Source organism: Molothrus aeneus, chromosome Z (assembly GCF_037042795.1).
Source record: "Molothrus aeneus isolate 106 chromosome Z, BPBGC_Maene_1.0, whole genome shotgun sequence".
Lineage (NCBI taxonomy): Eukaryota > Metazoa > Chordata > Aves > Passeriformes > Icteridae > Molothrus > Molothrus aeneus.
In genome coordinates this window covers 27,835,004-27,858,074 of record NC_089680.1, presented here as the reverse complement: position 1 = coordinate 27,858,074, position 23,071 = coordinate 27,835,004, and the positions used below count along the sequence as shown (strand labels likewise).

Sequence of the window (23,071 nt, the reverse complement as noted above, 5' to 3'; positions counted from 1 at the left end):
TCTAAACTTTCACTTTGCTGTAGGCTTTCCTGGGCCTTTTCTCAGGGGTATAGGTTTGCCTTTAAGCATGGTAAGAGGCAGACTCAGTTTAGCTATTAAGTGGTCCTTCAAGGCAATAGAATACAAAACATCTGGAAGGATAAATCCTTATGTCTTTTTTATGTGTTCTTTTGTTCCTCCAAGATTCATCTGAGTAAATCTTCCTCACAGCTGTTAAGATTGTATTACAGCAGCCTTTTATATAATCCAAAATACTGAGTGCATCAACTGTGCAGAACAAACAGTTTTCTGATTATTTTTTAGTGATTTTGCTCTAAGGTCCTAAAGTTTTGAGTTTGCGTACTTCACAGAAGATGCTATAGAAATTTGTAGAAAAGAAAATTCCTCCCTGCTAACTAGGAGTTTTGAGAGTGTATTTCTCTGCATTGCTGTGTGAATATATGTGCAGATGGGTAGAGGGTGAGTCTGCATTATAGTTGGGCTGGAATTTAAAGCATAATGTGCTTTGTACCTTTGAAGATCTTTTGGGAGTTCCTCTGAAGCAGCACCTGAGTACACGATCAGAAAGGCTGTTCATCTCTTATGGACTGTGAGGAGGTGGGTCGATGTGGGTGGTAAGTGATAGGTTCTTTCCTTGAACTTTCAGATGCTAAATGACTAGACAGCTAGTGAATTTGATAGCCTCAAAAGACTGCAAAATAGTTGGAGATAGCAAAGATATTTTTCTTAGAGCCTTTTAATTTTTTTTTTTTTGTTAGAACATTTGCTTTAATTTCTTATTCATCTTCCCAGGATTTTTTTGTTGCTAATTCACAGAAACTTCACTCAGGATCATGTTTTAATAAACTATGAAGAACAGAGCACATGAGACTTCCTCCATCATAAGAAAGTACAAGATGACAGAACAGCTATTTAAATTTGATGAAGGGCATTTTCAAGATAGATGTTTACTTAGTCATAATCTGTTCTTCAGCACATGTTGTGTGTACTTCACTTCAAGGTATATCAATGAAAAGACTGTAGAAAGCATATGGTTCTCTAGGTACAGGCACATGGACAAAAGCTCATGAATAGCTGTATAAAGCACATGTTTTCTGAAATAATGCACTGGAGCCTCTTCACTTTTGTCAGTCTCTGCTTTCAATTTTTTCTTGTGATTACAATGCATTTCTTAGCTCAGAAATGTAGATACTCTGTCCGAGTGTCACCACAGATGGCAAACAGAATGGTGGAATCTGCAAGGGGCATCCTGAATAAATTCCTCCCAGACATCTATATCTACACAGACTATATGAAGGGGGTCAACTCTGGAAAGTGAGTATCCAGAATTTACAGGAAACAGACATGTTATTCTGATTTGTTCATTTGCTAGGGTGTCCTGATCTAATTTTACTGAGTTTTTAGATCACAACCTTCTATTCTGTTGATTTGAAATAAATATTTCTCACAAAGAAAGAACGGGTGATTCACTAGATACATAACAGGGATAGATGTGTTTTCTTAAGCAAGGAATGAAATACATCACTACTGCCACTAAAGGCAATTTGAGCTCCCTTCATTTCCAAGTCTGTTGCTTTGAAGAGATTAAGATCAAGGTGTCATGATATGTTCAGGAAACCAAGATTCAAAGTTGACTGTACACCTGATGGAAATGATAATATTAAGGATGGGACTGACATGTTTTAAGGAAGTGTTAAAGCAGTATGGGTTGTCTTCTGCTGAATGGCTGAAGGACTGTCCTCTCACTAGCGAGGACTGGAAAATTAATTTATTGTACTTCCACAGATTTTGTTTAGTGACAGAACACAGAAGTGGTGGATGCGATTCAGACAATTTTGCTGATATCTGTCATCTCTGTCTTCTTCCTTGGGGTTGAAAGATTCTGGATAACTCATTTGACAGTTTTCTGTCTGTATGCTTAAATGCAGGCATGCATGTTTTCTTTCACTGTTTCTGCTTTTTGAAATATTTTGTTAAATTTTTTTAGATTAGAAAGTTTATGAACCTAGAAATTGTTGAAGAAACTTTTAGTATTTTTTGTCTTTTCCAATCCTTCATCACATTTAGTATGCCAGGATTGTAACTTTAATGGCTCCAAACTGCTTACAGGATCAGAATTGCAAAAATATTTCTGGGAGCTGTGTAGTTTTGGGGTCTCAACTTTGTTTTTCATCTGTTTATGAAATTTAAAAAGTCAAATTATTTGGGGCAGCAACATTATTTTTACTACATGCGGTTCATGCAGAGAGGTAAACAATAGCATGACAAGAGGAACTGAATCACTTTCAACCTGGCTGGCTGGGTTTCTGATGCTACTGTGACATTCACCTTAAATATGAATCTAGTATGATAGCAGTATCCTTGATACTAACTAATTAGTCTAAAATGCTAAATATTGCGGCTTCCAGGGGAAAGAGCTGAAGCCTTAAAGAAGGGTAGTTTTGGTTTGGAATGTTGCAGAGAAGAAACACCAGATACCTCTGAAATATTTATGAAGCACAAATTAAATACATCTGAAAGGTACCCTCCTCTATTAAAAAAAACCCCAAACATTTCAGAGGTTTGTATGGCTCTTCATTTTCTTTTTCATTTTCATATTTAAAGTTTGGCCCGGGAAAAGCCAACATAGAGGGTTTTGTGGCAACTGTGGTCCTGGGTTTAAGTACAGTTGTTAATTTTCTTTTTCCAGCGTCAATCTATTGCATCAAACAGGACGTTTGTCACCGTATGGGAAGAGCCGTTTATGACTTGAAGTTCTTGGCTCATTACTCCAATTTTGTCCTTAAATCAAATGCACTTTTTCACTTTCTTTCAGATCACCAGGTTTTGGCATGTGCCTTACTGCAGAAACCATCAATGGCACTATTCTCAGTGCTGAGCTAGCCTCAAACCCTCAGGGCCAGGGAGCAGCTGTGCTTCCTGAGGAACTGGGCCAGAATTGTGCTAAGCTGCTGCTTGAGGAGGTCTACAGAGTAAGTGGCCAATATGTTTTGTATATTTGTATATAAATGTAAGGGAAGGGGATGATAAAATAGGTAAAAGGATAGGTGGTTTGGTGACACCCTCAGACAGACTCAGATCCAAGTGGAGAAAGGATCTGATGCTGCCAGTGTCTTTTTCATCCAGGTAAAAAGTGATTTTGCATGGTTCCTTTAACAGTGTAATGACTTACTGGGGCATGCTATTTCCAATGTCTGATATGTGTTGTTATGAATCACGGGAGTGGCAAATTCTTCTTCTGTTGCTTTTTGTCTGGAACAGAATTCAGTTAGCTTCACATTGGCTGTTACTCTTCTAAATAATATGGATGGGTGACATAGTCCATGCTTCTAAACTAGTGGTTGGAATGGGAGATTATGAGTGGAAGAACATAGGAGTGGCAGAAGGGGAAAAAAACTCATCAAGGCTCCGTGTTGACCACTTTGTTATGATGATGACAACAAAGTTAAATGTGCTGAGAATTGCTGGTTGTATGAAGAATTGTCTTAATGGGTTGTTGGAAGAGGCTAGGATGGTGTTTACTTAGGAATCCTAAGTGCATCACAGTTCTATTCAGAATAGATTTTTTTCTTTATTAAAATGATTTTCATTTGTGGCAAGAATTTCAGTGGATAAGCAGCTTTCAGTGTTACAAATTATTTGGCAAACATGAGTTTCTGATTTAATAAAGAACCTTCCAGCTGCTTTGTTTTTTATCTCCACAGATGTTTAAATAACTATGTTTTAGCATTGATAAAACATATTTGGCCTTTAGGAGGCAGTCATCTACAAATTTTGCTCATTATTTAAAAAAACAAGTAGTTACTCTGAACTGTAATAAGCTATATGACTTCCCAAAGTGTTAAAACTGCCATTATTGAGATTCTATTTTAGGGAATGCAGTTAAATATAAAAAAGCCCCTCAACTTCATAAATTACATCCATACCTGTGTTAGATTGTTCATCTGTGCCCATTTTATTTTTCTTTTTCCCTGTTGCAAATCTTTTATCTGTTTGAATTACCAGTTGGTCACTTTTTCCAGTCTTCCATTAATATTTTGTCTATAGTTATTCAGCATATAAATCATGTTGCTAAGGGACTTTTCTTGCCCAGGCTTCTTGTCTCATGGAAATGCCACTGCCAAAATGTTCTTTTTGGGTTGCTGGGTACAATCTAGATCCCTTGTACTTGAAACTCTGGCCTGTGTGGAGAATGTAGTCACAGCTAGTGGTGGAAACATCTGTCTGTTTCTGCAATTATGTATGTCATGTAGTTATTTTTATTTCAGGTGTGAACTGCAAAAATCTTTTGGTACATTTGTTTGTGTAATATCTTGGAAAAGATCTTCTGGTAGTCATATGTCCAGGCACATCAAAAATCCAGTTTACACATACTTTTTATCAGCAACAATAGGTTTGTTTTTTTTTTCCTTTGGAAACCATTTAGCACTTGATAGATTAAAAATAGTGAGGCAGTTTGTCCAGATAATATGTTTTGCACAGACTCAGATGTCAGAGAATTTACAAAATGAAGAGCACTGGAAAGGCCTAAAGCAAGTAACTTTCTGCTTTAGTGTATGGCAGCCATTTGAATATGATGAGTCAAGTTCTGCAAAGGATAGTGAGTATCTTAAGACAACAGGAAAAATTTTTGAGGAGGCAGCAGGGTCGGATAAGTCTTTGAATCATAAAGTAATAGGCTGTCAGGTTTCAGTGTCTTTGAAGATCAGAATCTGAGTGAGTGAGGTTGTTAGCTGTGGCTTGCTATGGTACTGCTGGTGCTGCTGGAAGACTCCCTTATGTGTGGATGACTTCTGTCCTAGAGAAACTGAAAAATGCTGAGCAGTGTACAGACTATTTGTCCTTCACTATAGCAGCTTACTATGAAAAGTTCTAGTTTGCTAGCATTTTTGGCTGTTGTGCTACTTTTTCACTGCAGTGCTTAGTCATTATTAAGTGAATTCCCCTCTCCCTCCATCATGGGCAATATGATGGGTTTTGTTATGTAGTTTTTATAATACATACTTGAATTTATCTATGATACAAGTGGTCCTACAGTACTAGCCTGAATTTTGAAAGATGAGATTTCTTCTTCATTTTCTTTCTTTTGTATTTTTTGGGGGTTAGTTTGTTTTTTGTTTTGGGATGGACTTTTTTAGGGTGTTTGCTTTTTGGACATTTATTTTTTGTTTGGGGTGATTTTTTGTTTGGTCTTTTTGGTTTTTTTGTTAGGTCAGTTTGATTTAGTGTTGAACACAGAGGGGATATAAGAACATGTTGCAAAGTGCACAGTGCCTTTTTAGGTTTAATGTACTAGTTGTTTATGTTTCTTTGCCTAGGTAATATGTTAAATGAAACTAAAAATCTAAAAAAAGCAAGAATAGATTACTCTGAACAGGCAATCTTTAAGTCCCACATCTTTTTACGCCACCTACTTGTTGAATACAGGGCTCAAGGGAGAATTTATTTTCCTGGTTTTAGATCTTCTCTTTATGGGATTATTTCACCATCTGTGTTTTTACCAGTAGGTACTATGCTGTGGGAGCCAGGGAGGGTTGACCAGACCAGGGCACCCTGAGAGCACTGGAGACAATTCTCTGTTTAAAGGTTTTAGGTGTTGGGATCACCCACAAATTTGCTGGAGTTGCAGTTACTGTTGAAAGAGGTTCAGGGACATTTTGTAAAGTGCTTGCCATTGTGTAAAGTTTAAACCTAGAAAATCTAAGGATTTGAGTTTTGCTAAAAGTCCTTTTACTAAGCCTTCAAAAAGATATTGTGTTGCATGATTCTTGGAATCAGCAGAGATTTTTTAATGCACATTTGTTGATGGAAAGATGTCAGAGCTAATAGACTAGTAATAAGTGGCACAGTGCCTTAATTACAGTGGCTCTGCAAGAGGGGGCAATGGAGGGACTGACTAGCATTGTCATTACAAATCCATATGCAGTTCTTTCTGAAGCTTAATTGTAGAAGGGCGGTAAGGGTTTTAACTCTTGCCTTTGAAAGACATTGTTTATGGGAGCTTTATTTAGAGAGTAATTGGCAGAATGGAAAATCTGGAAGAACTGGAAAAGGATTTAATTTTTATATTCTTTGTAATCATGAAAAATAGGGGAGTATGTGTACCTATTTAAGGCTGAATTCTTTAATGAAGAAAGGCTAGGGGACCTTGAAGGGGCAGGAGGGCTAAAACTGTTTGTTTTATTGAGCTAGAGCTAAAATGCGTGAAGGATTTCATTGATGGCTTAATTTTCAAGATGGTCTTACTTCAGTGTAGTCAGGCTTTGCTCCATTCTTCTGGGAAAAAACCCAAACCCCAAAAACCAAAATACAAACCCTCTGCAATAATTTGTTACTTTTTGCATAACAAATTACTGAGTCCTGCAAATATGTACCACACAGGTAATGGAGGAAATTGTGTGTATCCCAAAATATAACTAACACTTAGTCAAAGCAGGGCTCAAGCTCAAAAGAAAAAATCTTTTCGAAACGCTTTTGTCCAATACAGGGAGTTGTGATATTTGTATGTACATGTCAGCTTTAGTATTTGTACAACATTTAAAAATGGATGGGATTTTAAGGGATCTGTGTCTAATTGTCACAACTAGCTTGATCTGGCTCTGTAGTCAGTGTAAATAATAACGGAGAAACTGCCATAGACTGAATTAATACAGTGTAGAAGCTGCATTCTACATTGGTAATGAGCACCAGCTATTTTGGAACAAATGTACCTTGGCTCTGACTTTGCCCATCCCATTTCTTTTGCGAGGGTTGTTTCTAATTTTTGACTCTTGAATAAGTGGCAGGTGGATTGATAGAAAAAAACTTGGCCTCCTTGGGAATGTAAAGTCCTTCACTTGGCAGAAGTTACTGTTCAGTCATTAGATTACAAGGAATCACTTAATATCACTGTCTGGGAACTGCCTTTGCAGGAATGGTTGCAAATGAGTGGTTTAGATTACTTAAATCATGGGCAAAAGTATTGTCAAAAGCAAGTTTTTGTATAAATTTGTTGACGTGCTGCAAAGTTTGATGGCAAGGTTCACTATTGATTATTACACAGTTGAAGCACGCAAAGAAAAATTGGGTTAGAGTGAATCTACAATGATTTATACAGAGAATGGAATGCAAAAAGGGTGAGGATAGAAAAGGATAAGGCTGCAGAAGGGTTAAGGGAGGTCCTCCCTTTGGGTCACAAAAGTGTATCCCTTGCAAAATGTAGCCTCAGACTTGATCAACAATTTGTCTGAAGAACTTAGCAGCATTTAATCATTGACTCCTGGAATGCTGACACAATCAAATACTTCTGTAAGGTGCATGAGCACCAGTATGCACAGTATGGGGAACAAACAAGATGAGCTAAAGACCTGCATGCAGTCGCAGGGCTTTGATCTTACTGCGGTGACAGACACATGGTGGCATAGTTCATGTGACTGGAATGTTGGCATGAAGGGCTACACCGTGTTCAGGAGAGACAGCCCTGACAGTGTCGAGCTCTGTCTTGATGAGGATGATGGGCTTATGGATGAGGATTAAACAGCAGACTAGTAAGGGTGTTTGCTGTTGTGGGTATTTGCTGCCCAATCAGCAGGAGAAAGTGAATGAGGCCATCTACAGGCATCTGAAGCAGCCTCAAAGTCACAGGCCCTGGTTCTTTTGGGGGACTTTACTCCCCTGACATCTGCTGCAGAACCAGCACAATGAAAAACAAACAGCCCAGGAGGTTCCTGGAAAGCACAGATGACAATTTCCTGAACAGACATAGTGGAGGATCCCCCAGGCAATGGTGTGCTGCTCAACTGATACTAACAAACAGATAAGGCTTTGCTGGAGGTGTGACCATGAGAGTGTGGAACTCAGTTCCAGATGAGGAGAAAGCAGGGCAGCAAGTAGCCACAACCACGGACTTCAGGAGAGCTAACTTTAGCTTCTGCAGGGAGATCTTCATGGAGAATGCCATGAGAACAAACCCCACAGAGTCCAAGAGACCATGAGGGGTCCAAGAGAGTTGGTCGATATTCAAGGTTCACTTCCTTCAGGCTCAAGAACAATGCTTCCAAATATGGAAGAAATTGGGCAAAGGGGAAAAGATCTGATGGATAAATAAAGAACTACTCTCATTATCAAGGGTAAGCAGGAACTGGAAGCAGGGTCAGGTTACTTGGAATTCATATAGAGATATTGTCAGAGTATGTAGAAAAGAGACAAGGGAAGCCAAGGTCCACCTGGAATTAAGTTTGGCAAAGAATGTCAAGGACAGCAAGAAAGGATTTTTCAAATACATCTCTAACAAAGGGAAAAAGGATAATATGGGCCTGATACTAAATGGAAGTGGGACCCTGTTAACAGAGGACCCAGAGGAGGCAGTTAGTGAATGCTGCCTTTGCATTGGTCATCACTGACAAGACCAGCCCTCAGGGATCTCTGACCCAGGAGACCAGGGACAAGGAAGGCTTGAATGGAGACTTTCCCTTGCCAAAGGAGGACCAAGCTGGAGTCAGGCAAACCTGGCATTTACAAGTCCATGGGCCCTGATGGGATGGACCCACAAGTGCTGAGAGAGCTGATAGACACCAAGGTGGGCAATTTACAACCATCTTTGAGATGCTGTGGTGATCAGGAGAAGTGCCTGAGGACTGGAAGGAAGCAAACATCACACTGGGCATAAAAAGGGAAAGAAGGACCCAGGAAGCTACCAGACAGTCAGCCTCATATGAAGTCTTGGAAAGATGATTCTGGGGGCCATTTCTATCCACATGGAGGACAAGAAAGTGAACAGGAGTTGTCAGTAGGGATTCATTAAAGGTAAATCATACTTGACTGACCTGCTTCTCTTCTGTAATGAAACAACTAGATGAATTGATTAGGGAAAAGCAGTGGATATTGTCTACCTTGACTTCAGCAAGGCTTTTGACACTGTCTCTTACAACATCCTCATAGGCAAATTTTGGAAATGTGGATTAGATGAGTGGACAGTGAGGTGAATTAAGAACCAGCTGAATGGGAGATCCCAGGAGGATGTAATCAGTATTGCAGAGTCAGGCTGGAGGCCTGTCACTGGTGGTGTCCCCAAAGTTCAATACTGGTCCAGTATTGTTTAACTTCTACACCAATAACTTGAACAAACGCACAAATGTTTTCTCAGTGAGTTCACTGATGACACAGAGCTGGGAGCAGTGGTTGATACCCCAGAGGGCCATGCTGCCCTTCAGAAGGGCCTTGAGAGGGTGGAGAGGTGGGCAGAGAAGAGCTGTGAAATTCAGCAAAGGCAAATGCAGGGTTCTGCATGTAGGGAAGAATAACCTGGGCACTAGCAGAGGCTGGGAACTGAACCACTGGGGAATAGCTCTCTGTATTCTGGGGGACAACATGCTGTCCAGGAGCCAGAGTGTGTCCTGGTGGCCAGGAAGGCCAATGATACCCTGGGGTGCATTAGGAAGAGCACTGACAGCAGGTTGAGGGTGTTGATCCTGCCCCTCTACTCAGCCCTGGTGAGGCTACATATGGAATGCTGTGTCCAGTACAAGAGAGGCATGGTGCTCCTGGAGCAAGTCTAGAGGAGATGACAAAGATGATTAAAGGACTGGAGCATCTCTCTCAAAGGAAAGGCCAAGCGAGCTGCTCCTGTTTGGTGTTGAGAAGAGGTGACTGAGTGGGGACCTTATGAAGGGAGTGTGCCAGGAAGATGGATCCAAGCTCTTCTTGGTGGTGCCAGGCATTAGGGCAAGAGGCACTAGACAGAAACTGATGCACAGGAAGTTCCACCTAGATATGAGGAAGATATTTTTAGATATCCTCTACAGTGCAGGTGATTGCACACTGGAACAGGTTGCCCGAAGAGATTGTGGAGTCTCATGCACTGGAGAAACTCAAGAACAGTCTGGATATAATCCTGTGCCGTGTACTCTGGGGCGATCCTGCTTGAGCAGGGAGGCTGGACTAGCTGACCTGCTGTGATCCCTTCCAATCTTAACCGTTTTGTGATTCTGTGACTAATATTTACAAAAGTATTCAGTGAGATTTTCTATAAGCTCAGTAGCAACTTATTTGAAAAATTAAGAGATGGCAACATTCATACTACACTTGATGTAGTATATTTAAATAAATTCATACATGCACACAGATAGACATAAAGATGTATATAAAAAGGTTGAAAATTCCCTTCAAGTTTAGTAAAATATGTCAGATGGCTTTGTACCTGTAAACACTTTGAAGGGTTAAGCTTTGAGGGTTGAGTGTGTCAGTGCAGGCCCTGTCAACAGCTTTTGGTGATTGTTCTCTAAGTACTGAAGATTTGAGGGTTGTTGAGCCTTGAGAGCTGTACCACTTCGAGGGAGGTGCTGGTGCAGCCTTGGAGAACTCAAAGACCCTTGCTTAGTACTGCTGCTAGTAGGGTTGTGAGGTGCTTGGCTTTAGCCTTCTGTCATTCTCCATTCTGGCCATAATCTGGGTCAGTTGTTACTGGAATTTTTGTCAAAAGGTGCAGTGACAATAATATTGTTCCACCTGTGCTGTGATTTAGACAAAAATAATGTTCCAAGACTGTCCATTAGAAAATAGCAGTTTGTTAGGCAGAAGTTCCTGGGAGCAGACTGTTTCTGGTAAGCTAAAAAGGAGCTTAACTGCCCAGGAGCCATTAATCAAGGTCAGTGTCTAATGAGAATTCCTCAGGAGATGGTAGAGTGGCTCAAGGGGACAGCGCCACAAATGTGCATAGCAGATTGCTGCTGCACAGCAGTACTGGGGACGACTGACTCACTGCAGCAATGTAGGGAGCTTATGTAAGCAGTTAGGACATGATGGATGCATTGTGTTTTATTTCTTAGGACATGGTTGTCTCCATGCTGATTGAAGCTTTTGTATAAATTGTGTTATAAAAGTAGATACTTTATAATGTTTTCAGCTCTAGAGAAGTAAAACAAGCTCAGAAAATGTGAAGTTTTCATCCAAGTAAGAAGGAGCATTTTGAATTACTAATCAAACTACAACTACAGAAAGTCCAGTGTCAGGAATATCCTTACTAAACTCTTATCTGCTTTGGTATATGTTTCATTGGCAAATACAGCTGGTGAGATCTGTGGCTTTAGATTGCACCAGCAAATTCTGCAAGTGCTCTGTTCACTCAAGATAAAGCAAAATTTTTATCAGTCCTATAGGCAGCATTACATTATGTGAACTTCATTTTGGTGCATCAAGTTCACACAGTTAAGAGGGCAAGCACTGCTGTAAGAGCATGTTTTAGGAGTCAGATCATGGTAGTGAATGGAATAGAGCTACTTATTTTGCTGTGCTGTAGTTCCTTGCATATAATGCACAGACTTTTTTTCAGAAGAATGGAGCTGCAGCTTGTCACACAGAAGAAAGGCCATCTTGAAAATTAAGTCTTCAGTATCCCCTCTCAGAAAGGCTCTGCCTTTCTGCCTCTCACTGAGTAAATGTGCTGAGGTTGTCACATTGGCTGATTCTCTTAATCTGTGTAGTCCAAAATATATTTTCTCCCTTGCCTTCTTGGATAGTGTTATGTCTTGAAATTATGATAGGTTACCTTCCTTGTCAACAAAGGTAGCTGTCAGTTTACCTTATTAGAGAATTTGGTTTTAAAAAAGTAAGGTTTTGATTTCAAGAGAGCCTATTCTGAAGACTTAGCATTAGGCCTGATGCAGCAGAAAACTATTCATAGATTTCATGTGGCTGGTCTCTACAGCAGCTTTGACTGAAGGTATCCCTTTAAATTTATATTCCAGCTTTGTAAACAATTCTTATTTCTAATTCTTTCTAATTCTAGTCTTCTAGTTCTAATTAATGTATGCATCATAGTAAATATTTTCCACATACAGAACAATTTACCTTGCATATGACTTACTACAGTCAAATATGTACATGAGTGTGTGTGCTTCTGCTTAATTTTATGTATGGCTCTTTCACTAGCAATAAAAAATCTTCTATTTTAATGATGGAGGGGAAATGTTTTACAGGTGTAAACTCATAAAAGTTGGCAGCAAGGGTTTTTGTGAATAAGTGCTAAATAACTTTTAACTTGCTGTTTTCCAGGTGCTAACACTGAACTATTTGTCCAAATGTAACTATTATAATATAGTGCTGGAATTCATGGATCTTCAGATGCATGTCAACTAGAACTAATACCTCTTTTCAATTTACTGGAAAGAAATTCTTCAGTGTTTACATTCTGAGGTGTTAAAACAGATTAGGAGGGATATTTAATGTGATCTTCTTATGGGTTTTAGTTCTGTTCTTTTCCTAGCCATGTGAAATTGATTTTTCATTGTTAAAAAAAATCTAGATTTTTATCTTCTTGGCCCTTAAAAATTGGGAGTGGTATTTCACCCTTTTAAGTGTATCTTTTGCCTTTGTTACTCTCCTCCCATCCCAATTGCTGGTTTGTACAGAGATTAATTATTAAAACATTTTGGTTTGCAGGGAGGCTGTGTAGATTCAACAAATCAAAGCCTTGCTCTGCTCCTTATGACCCTTGGACAGCGGGATGTTTCCAAAGTCCTGTTGGGACCTTTGTCTCCATACACGTAAGTTGTTTTGTTCAGTTCACTTACACAGTCTTGTTTTAATTCACTAGTTTTATTGCACAGCTATTTTTATATATGGGAGATTTTGCCTATGGTAACAAATAGAACAACTTGTACCTGACTTCAAATGAGACAAGTGGTGAAGTTGCCTTGGGTTTGTTTCTACATGTTAGATGAGTCCCTTACTGTTCTATATTATTCCTGTTTCTGAGAATTGCAGAGACAGGGTTTATTGATGGTTCTTGACGTGGAATGTATGTGTACATCAGTTGGCTTTTTATTGCCTAGTGTACACTACTATATTTTCCCTGGTGATCTCTCTGTAGCTGTGTCATTAAATGTTGTATTTCAAATGGCTGGCCAGTGATTCTTCCTATGAAACAGCTTAAGACTTCAGTTCACGGAGCTATGTTCTATTTTAAGGTTTTATTGGGCAGCAGAATCCTATCTGGTCCTTCAGTCTCAGTTTTTACTAAAGCTTTGTCTGTAGCTGGTAGTTGTTCAGGGGATAGAAAAGAAATTAATTTCTTACATTGCTAGTTGTAAACACAGGTTACAGAATCATAGAATCATCAAGGTTGGAAAAGACGTCTAAGATCAAGTCCAACTTTTGATTGAACACTATTTCTCAACTAGACTGTAGTGCTAGATCTGGTTGTTTCTTTAACACTTCCACAGATTGCGACTCCACCACCACCCCCATGGGTGCCCATTTCAATTCTTAACAGCCCTTGCAGTGAAAAAACTCTTCCTGATGTCTAACCTGAACCTACACTGGTGCAGCTTGAGGCCATTTCCTCTAATCCTGTCACTTGTTGCCTGGGAGAAGAAACCAAACCCTCACCTCTGTACAATCTCCTTTCAGGCAATTGTAGAGAGCAATAAGGTCTCCCTGAGCCTCCTTTTTTCTTCAGGCTAAACATTTCAAGCTCCCTCAGGTGTTCCTCACAGGACTTGTATTCCTTCACCAGCTCTGTTGTCCTTCTCTAGACATGCTCCAGCACCTCAATGTCTTTCTTGGAGTGAGAGGCTCAAACTTGAGCACAGGATTTGAGGTGTGGCCTCACCAGTGCTGAGTACAGGGGGACAATCCCTGCCCTGCTCCTGCTGGCCACACCATTGCTGGCACAGGCCAGGATGCCATTGGCCTTCTTGGCCCCCTGGGCACTGCTGGCTCATGTTCAGCTGCTGTCACCAGCACCCCCAGGGCCTTTTCCTGTGGCAGCTTTGCAGCCACTCTGCCCCAGCCTGTGGCACTGCCTGGGCTTGCTGTGACCCAAGGGCAGGACCCAGCACTGGGCCTTGTTGACCCTCACACCACTGGCCTGGGCCCATGGTCCAGCCTGTCCAGATCCCTCTGCAGAGCCTTCCTGCCCTCCAGCAGATCAGCACTCCCACCCAGCTTGGTGTCATCTGCAAACTGACTGAGGGTCACTCAATCCCCTCATCCACATCACTAATGAAGATATTAAACAGAACTGGCCCCAGAGAGCCCTGGAGAACACCACTGGTCACTGGCCACCAGCTGGATGTAACTCCATGCACCGATACTCTCTGGGCCCAGCCATACAAATGGTTTTTTACCTAGTGAAGAGGGTACTCATCCAAGCCATGGGCTATTCCTATAGTTCCCTGGGTCCTCCCTTCTGACCCTGCTGGTATGAGCATCACTGGCCAACTTCCAGTCCTCTGGGACCTGTTCAGTTAGCCAGGACTGATGCTACATGATGGAGATTTTCTTGGTGAATGCTTCTGCCAGCACCCTCAGTACCCTTGAATGAATTCCATCCAATCCCATAGAATTCTAAATGCCTCAGTACTTAATCGTGTATTGCAGAAGATCTATTCTGCTCCCTGTACCCCATCTAGGGGGCTGGTTGCCCTGAGGATGAGTCTTACTGTTAAAGAATGAGGCAAAGAAGACCTTGAGGACCTCAGCCTTTTCCTCATCCTTGATTACAATGTTCGCTTCCACACCCACTAAAGCATGGAGATTTTCCATGGCCTTCCTTTAGTTTTTAATGTATTTATAAAAACACCTTTTATTATCTTTCACAGCAGTGGCCTAATTGAGTTCTAGGAGAAACTGGTTAGGGAAACAAATTATCAAAAAAAAATTCATCAAAACAAATTTATCAAAACAATTTATCAAAAATTTAATTTTTCAGACTTGCAAGGGATTTAATAGATCACAGTTATTTCTAGAGACTGAGCAGTTATTCTTTAGTCAGATGAAGGGAGGTTTGTTTATCTGGCAATGGCATCAAATAATAAGAGCATGAACTGTCCTTTTTCGGTTATCATGGTACCGGTGCTGTATACGTGAAAGGTACAGTACTGTGATAACTGAAGAATGGTGGTGCCATCACATGAGAGCTAAAAATTACCTAACTGCTCTTCTCAACCCCTGATACCTTGGAAACAACATTCATCAGATTTTGAGGGGAAGACAGGGAAGTATCCCATTGCACAAAGGGGAAGTAATCCCCTATAAAGTAAGTATTCATGTGGAAGGTATCAGAAGAGTAGATATTAGCGTTTGAAGTGCACAGTTAAGCATATGAGACAATCCAATCACTTGTCATTGTGAGTATTTTTAAATTTTTACCCTTTTTTTTCTTCTGTGAAAATCAAGCAAATACACTAGTTTATTTTGTAAGCAGGATGAATTCAAGTTGGTGGGTTGTCACTTCTTCCAAGCTAGGTGTATACAGCAGGGATAAAGGTCATACTGAAGCAGCATACTGTAAAATCTATGATTCTGTGAGAATCTGTGACTCATCAATCCTATGGGATCTGTTCAGATAGAATGCAGCTTTTTACGCATTCAACAACTAGGGCTTTTTATGCCCTCAACTAGGGCTGTTTATAAAGGACTGGTAAATTTGGTTCCCAAGCAACTCATAGGATATACAAGCTTATGAAGTAAATTGCAGTATTGTCATGTTCCGTGTCGTTGTTCCTTCTTTTCTTTCAGAGCTGTGACATCTCTGTATTTAACACTTTCACCCTACAGAATCTGAAGTTATTTAAAAGCTATATTATTGGCTTCCCTGTCCAGCATAATATAGCATGAATGTGACAGTTCAGCTGGCTGCTGAGAGCATCACATGGGGACAAAATGCTTTGGAACATGTCCATTAGAATGAGGAAACTTCTTATTTTCACAAGAGACATCCTTTGCTTCAGCTAACTATGGGGAGTGGAAATGAAACACCATGAGCAGGGCTGTCCTGAGTGGCAGTGGAGCTAACAGTCTGCAGGGCCAGCAGCTGCTGTTACCCCTTTCTTAGTGTCTGTATTTCACAGAAGCAAGTGCCTTTCTGTCAAGCTGAGCTTAAAATCAAATGCAGAGTGCTGGCCATCCCACTAACTCACAGAGGTCAGTCTGGCAGGACAGACCTGTCTGCATGCAGGTGGATCAGCGTGCGCCAGGGGTACATGAAAGACAGCAACAGGAAAGCCTGTTGTGCCCCAAAAGCCCGAGTGCCCCAATCCATGGCTTTGCAAGGGTTTAGGGGCTTCAAGAGGTGCGGTTAGGGTGCCTCTGCCCAGCCAAGCTGACACTTTCAGTTTCTCCCCTGACTGGGGATGCCCACTCCCGGCTCCTCAGTTTGTCTCCTGCAGGGAAGGTGTGTGGCAGGACTTAGGAGAGCCGTGCTGGGGCTGCTGCTAGCAGGCAAAGCCCTGTGCAGGCCCCAGTGCAGCTGAACCAAGAATGCACTGCTGGTACACAGGTCTTCTCTCACACTGCTCTCTCTGTTAGTTGGTTGCTTTGCTCAATATGTGAAGTTCTTGTGTACTTGTTGGTAATTCTTAGCAGGCTTTGGGGAAAAGACAGCACTTAGATAAACAGGCCTTTTACTCTTGTTGGTTTTGGCTACAAGGCCTCCAGTGTGGCTCATGTAGCTGTCCCTGCACCTAAGAAGAAGCTCTGTTCAGCTGCTGCCTTGTTCTTGCCTGAACACAGAGTGTAAATTTTCAGCCAAATAAACCTTCTTTGTACCTTTCACCCCCTCCCTCAGTCCTGCAGCCTGTACCTGTGTGGTTGGAGTGCCCTCTGCTATTATTTGAGGTGCCCACTTGCGACCCAGACCAACCTCGGAGCTAATACAAGCCTGCTTTCTGTCACAAACCTCTACTTTCCTGCCTCTTTCTCTTCTATTTTCAGGGTTTGTACCACTTGTGCTTCCACTGTTACAAGACAAAGCTGGCCTTTTGGTGCTTCTGCATTTTCCCCTGGTGTCCCCAGGAAGCCTTCCCCTTGCTTGCACCCCAGAGAGCCTTTCCCATGGATGTAGGGGCTGATATTTTTCTCACTCAGCCTTTATTCAAAAGGAAAAAGATGCAGAGATGCAGGGTAGCCCAGAGAGGTATGGGCTGAACTGATCCCACCAACATGTTGCAGAGTTTCCTGATCACCTTTTAGGATTTTTTCCTGAGTCTCTGGCTCCACATGGCCTCTGTCATTTTTACAGTTTATTCTGCAGTGTCTCCTTGCAGTTCACTTCTCCTGTTTTGGGCTTGGCTGCTTTCTTGTCACACTGCCAGAGCCTGTGAAAGGACCCAGCTAAGGAGAAGGCTGATACAGAGCTTGTGGTCTGTCAGCTTTACTGGAGCATTTGTGCCAGCATATGCCCATTTGCCTACTATAGCTGCAGTGAGAAACCTTGCAGCTGGGGAGGCATGGAAGAAAAGGTGCTTTTCAGTTCTATCTTTCAACTGTTAGTTTATTTGAGAGATGAGAAAGCTGGTGTCTGTGCTGAAGCAAGTTATCAGTCCAGGAAAGTGCAGGAGAAAAGGATATGCAGGAGAAAAGCAATGTTCCCACATTCACCCTGCAGAGGTACTTAGCAGATTGCCCCAGAGATACGTGAGATCATCCCAAGCACGCACCAGTGTAGGTGGCACAGCCTCTCTTTTTCTAGCTCCTGCCATTTTCCTCCTCTCCCATGCATATATCTGAGTGCAGAAACAGCAGCATGCCCAGCTGAAGTGTATAAAGCAATTTTGCTCCTGCAATTTTCCTTGTACTCCTTCACAATTTCTGTGGATAGGAGCTGCCAAGAGGCTTTCAGAGGCCTCGTGATGCCACAGTGGGGACAGGCTTAGGCTTTTGTTCTCCTTCTTCCCATTTTGTGGATACTTACTCTTGATTTGTTGTAATGATGTATGTGTGATTAGCCTGCAGTTATGCTTTCAGCATGTAGAGCAGACAAGCTAATGTGTGAACTGGATATCCACATTCCATTTTTTTGAACTAAGAAAGGGGCATACCAGTTGCTGGAGGAGATTAAATCTTTGTTCAAGACTGCAGACTTGCTTGTGGCCATGACTGGAAGAGTCCAAACTTTTGTCAGAAGCAATTACAAATTTTCTTTTGTAGTCTTTTGGTGCAATTGCATGTTCCTTCTTTTGGAGAAGCCAGCAAAAATGTTTTCTTGGATGTTTTTGGTTTTTTCTTTTTTTATAGGTTTTCGTGTTACTCACCCTCCAGTCAGTGTTTGTTTAGGATCAGTGTGATTGTTCAGTTTTTTGTTGCCTTTCTGTCTGAAATGATGAAAGGAATTTTTTTTTCCTGAAAATGAGAAAACAGGAAGAATTCTAAGTCTGAATATAATCCTAATGAAACATTTAACTGAGAAGTGGAGAAGTCAGTAATCAGTCAGAAATCAAACACATGCTTTGGGATCTCTCTTAAAGTATGCACCCATGCCTGTTTATGTTTTATTTCTACTTTAAATATTAGGCAGGGGAAAGGAGAATCATGGGTTGGTATGGGGTATGGGGTTCATATAGCCCTGATGAAGAGTCAGCATCAGGAGTAAATAACCTGCCTAGCTACATTCCTCTCCTTTCTTTCTTCTTTCCTCACCATTTTGTCTTGCTGTGTTACCAGCCATTCCTCTCTCTGCTTCTACAGAGAGTGCAGAGGTTTCAGGAAGGGTCACTAGCAACTTCTACAACACAATGAGAACAGTGTTTGGAGCTTGTAGCCCTGTTTCTCTGTACTAAGTAATATTTTCTTATTTCATTCACATGCTCATTGTTGGAATATGTGTTAGTACATAATGCTATTGGACTTTCTGTTTTGTTTCTTAAACAGTATTATTTTCTCTCATTCAGAATTGAGTTTCTGCGACACCTCAGAAGCTTCTTCCAGATCATGTTTAAAATTGAAACAAAGACCACTGAGGAAGAGCACATGGGCGGGGAGAAAGTTTTGATGACCTGTGTTGGCATTGGATTTTGCAACCTCAGTAAAACTATAAGATAAAAAACATGTACAGACTCTGTGAAAGACAGAAAATGCTGCAAAGATCTAATAAACCGTACCTGTCTCTGTACTTACTCTGGCACAGGTAGACTTGTGATGATTCCAGCGCAGGGTTACCCAAGCTCACTGCACAAAAACAATAAAGCTGACTTCAGACTATTTAGATCTGTGCTATTTATAAATGCAATGCCAGTATTCTGTTCTGCTTGGAGAGGCTCTCTGGAGTCTCAGCTGACTTGGGACTCTTTGCACTGTATTCCACTGAATGGGACACAAGTGCCTCATGTCACTGTGCTCTCAGGCCTTAATGAGGTGAGTGCTCTGGTTTTATGTATTTACTGCTTTCACTCGTAGCTTTTTCTGAAAGGTTTAGATAGAGAGGTAAAACAAAAACAAGCTTTGCATTGCAAAACAAATGATCACAATGGAAATATTAGATTATTGAGGTAATTGCAGAGATAATATTGGCATGAAAATTAAAGCTATGGCAGCAATTCTTTGTTTATACATTGTGTGTGTGTAGAATTTGTCAAGTGCTCCACTCCTGTTTACATTTACTAAATTCACAGATCACAAAATAGTCTGAGTTGGAAAGGACCCAGAAGGATCACTGAGCCCAACTCTTAAGTGAATAGCCTATACAGGGATGAAACCCATGACCTTGGCATTATTAGCACTGAGCTTTAACCAGCTGAGCTCATCTCAGGGTTGCAGCTTCAAAGAAGAATAAAATATCTGTCTATTATTTATCCTAATGTCAGAATAATGTAGAGGAGATCACAGCCTATACTGACTTATTTTAGCCTCTTTTGCAAAGATGGGCATGGGAGGAGAAACCTCTATGGCAGCTTTTGACTTATCACATATATTCTTTTTAGGTTTGTTTGGCATGCTATACGCGTGGCTCACAATTTCTTGTTAAAAGCAGCAAAAATTGCTGTAGGCTTTGAGAAAGAAAAATGTATTCAGTTCCAACATCATATTTTGTGCATCTGCTCCCTTTTTAAAGTGCCAATAATGCTCTATGGGATGGATTGAGAGATGCAAAACAGTTTCTACCAGGTTGTATATATTTACTCATGAAAGGCCTCAGGTAGATTCCAGGCAAACCTGTGGAAGTTAATGCTGAACTCTTGACACAAGGGAAGAAATTTATATTTGACTTCAGACTATCCTTCATGTGTCTGGAGGAATATAAAACTGTGTCAAAAGCTGCTATATAGAGAGAGCAGATACCAGTGACTGTGTTAAAATGGTTTCACAAACTTTATCTGATGCCACTGTAAAGTGGGCATTACCTCTGTAGTATGAAGAATGTATATTGGACCCAAAAAGGACTTGGACAGAGGTTCATTATTTGATTACTGTCTTGTTAACTTTTGCAGGCCGTGTGAGTAATTTTTTTATTGTACTTTGTTTGTGTTGCAATCTGTTAGACATGATTTGAAAAAATAAAGTTTGGTTTTTTTCCTAAATAAGGTTTTATTTCCCTTTGAAGCAAAACAGACAACAACTGGGAAAAAAAAAAAGCCTGGAAGTCTTTCCTAAGCCCTTCATAACATAAATGGCTATCTTGAACTGATACATTAAAAAAATAACTTTAGGAGTTGCCAGAGAGGGAGGAAGGGAAAGGGTGAAGCCATTCCTGTAATTTATTAGCTTTCCAAAATTTGACTTGCAGCTAAGGAAATCCTAAATAAAACAATAGGATGTGAAGTAAAATAACTTGACTATGTTTTTTACATTTTAAGTTAGAAGAAGGAATATAGTCGTGAAAGAATTTACCTTGCTCCCTTCTGTTGCTATGTAATGAAAAAAACTAGAAATTTCATAAATTAAAATTACCCAAAATGCAAGTCACTACTGATCCAAGAGGTGAAATGTACAAACTAAAATTAAAAGCCACTTGAATAAAAATATAAAGCTTACATTAATTAAAGATCCAAGTTTGTGCCACAGGTCCAATTTCCAAAATTTGCTTAAATAAAAATTTGCAAGTATTGTCACAATTTCAAAAATTAAAAGCTTTATTCTTTTTAAGCTTAACTATACAGCTGTTTTTCCAAATGTTCAGTTGCACCAGGCATAGAGATGGCAATAAGTTGCCCAAGCAGCAGATATTATGTTACACAATTACCTGTACTTAACCTCAGTGTTAAAATTGGACTGGTAAGCCTTAGCCCTGCTGCAAATTGCATAGCTCTGCAGCAGAACACTTGCTGCAACAACTCAAATCCTGTGAATTTGCTTGTTGCCTTACAGAAAAAAGGAATGGTATATGAAACTGGTAAGTTTTTCAAGAACAGTCACTCTTTGGAGAAATATTAACAATTCCAGAGGAGGTTTTAGGTTAGAACTGTCTTAAAGTTATATGGCCTTCATGTTCTGGGAAAAGTACTTATTAGAAGGAAATCCTGCAGATAAAAGCTTGTTTATCGGCAAAACAGCAACTGACATCTGCTTTGGTGGTCTGATCACACGAGCAGTAAGATAGTTAATTTTAGAGCTGGACGGAGGAAATGCATTTTTGGTGAAAAAAATTCATAGTGTTGGTCGCCACAGACTTTATGGTGAAGATGATAGTTATTAGGAGACACATCTTTCATCTCAGTCCATCCATAGCAGAGTAATACTCAGGTAACTTAAATTTGAAGTGATTAGCTGTACATAAATAATCCTGTGCTCTGAACAATCCATCAGTAATTTAGTTAATCCCTTTGGGTGAACAGCTCTGATAATAGAATCAAAATGGTTTTGGTTGGAAGAGACCTTACAAATCATCTAGTTCCACCTGCTAGGTGGAACTAGATCCCCCCCAACCAGGTTGCTCAAGGACCCATTTAGTCTGGCCTTGAACACTTGCAGGGATTGGGCATCCACAGCTACACTGGGCATTGAGCTGCTGTTAGAGCAGCTCACTACCCTCACAGTAAGGAATTTCTTCAAAGAGCTAATCTAAACGTACCTTCTTTAGCTTAAAGCCATCACCACTTGTTCTGTCACTACATGCCCTTTTAAAAAGTTCCTTTCCAGCCTTCCTTTAGGTTCCATTAGGTACTGACTTAAAGGTGCTGTAAGGTCTCCACAGAATCTTGTCCAGGCTGTACAAACCCAACTCTCACAGCCTGTCCTTGTGAGAAGAGGTGCTCAAACCCTCAGATCTTTACTGTGGGCCTCCTCTGGACTTGCTCCAAGAGGTCCAGGTCTTATTTTGGAGTCCAAGAGCTGAATGCACCACTTCAGGTGCAGTCCCATGAGAGTTGCAGTCACAGTGGTGATGTGAAAAGTACTTGTAAGATATGCCTTTACCTTGCATCTCCTGCCAATTTTGTAATACCTGTTGTCAAACTTTCTTCTATGATGTTATGATTGTAGTTTGACTGCACCTTCTGTGGTTATGTCAGAAAATCCATGCTAACTTGCTGTAGCAAGTTGCTGTAGGACAGTTTCTGGAGTAGAAGAGATTATATTGGAAGCAAAATTGTTTCATTCCAAGTGCACTTTATCAAAGGCATATGGCTAGAAGCCAGTGTAATAACTGTCTGGGGAAGCATACAGTAGGTAATTTAGCTGGGCCAAAACAGTAAGTACATGGCTGTCTTGGGTAATGTTTTCAAAATGGTGTTTTGTTACTGCCAGAGCATATATACTTTCTCTCTTCTTCCTCTTCCCCATGGGTGATACGGATTTTGTTTCAATCCACAGAGGCATAATTCTGTGCTTGCAAATTCTGACATTTACTTCCCTGTTTCTCAATCATACTCTTGAGAAACCAGAGGTAAAAAAAGACAAACAAGGAAAGAAACCAATTTTCAGGATGCATAATTTTGTCTATGAGTTAATTTCCCCCTTTTTTTTTTTTTTAATACTGTATGGCCATCTCCATGCTTTTATTTTGTGTGTCTCATGTGTGTCCACTTCTATATAGTCTGGCTCCTAAGGGATCCCAAGTGAGACACACAACTGCATCACAGCAACTCTAAACAAAAATGTGGAAGGAGCATCTTTTGCAGTTACTGCTTAGGTCCTGGTAAGCTGTATCTTAAAAGAGCATTGATGATAGGGACTATAGTGTCTTCCTTGTGCCTGTTGCCTCTGAGCAACACTGACAAGCTCTGAAAAACACCTATAACCTGTTGTCAGTGAGAAGGGTAAAAAGACAGAGAATCCTGCAGGGAAGAGATTGTGTGGGCTGAATTGTGTGGTGATGGTGTTGGATGAGTAACAGAAGCAAGTCATGCACTGTGTCACAGCATCACAATGTCCAAATAGC

At 40.7% G+C, this 23,071-nt stretch overlaps 1 protein-coding gene across 1 annotated transcript in view; it reads left to right on the top strand.

Annotated features, from left to right (window-relative positions):
* The window catches only part of RCL1 (RNA terminal phosphate cyclase like 1), a 32,066-nt gene extending 12,761 nt beyond the window's left edge, over nucleotides 1-19,305 (top strand). The window contains exons 6-9 of the mRNA XM_066569132.1: nucleotides 1,189-1,314; nucleotides 2,816-2,972; nucleotides 12,418-12,521; nucleotides 18,648-19,305. Coding sequence (XP_066425229.1) covers nucleotides 1,189-1,314; nucleotides 2,816-2,972; nucleotides 12,418-12,521; nucleotides 18,648-18,798 — 538 coding nt within the window. The 3' untranslated portion in view covers nucleotides 18,799-19,305. The remainder of the gene's footprint in view (nucleotides 1-1,188; nucleotides 1,315-2,815; nucleotides 2,973-12,417; nucleotides 12,522-18,647) is intronic.
* Nucleotides 19,306-23,071: the final 3,766 nt, after the last annotated feature.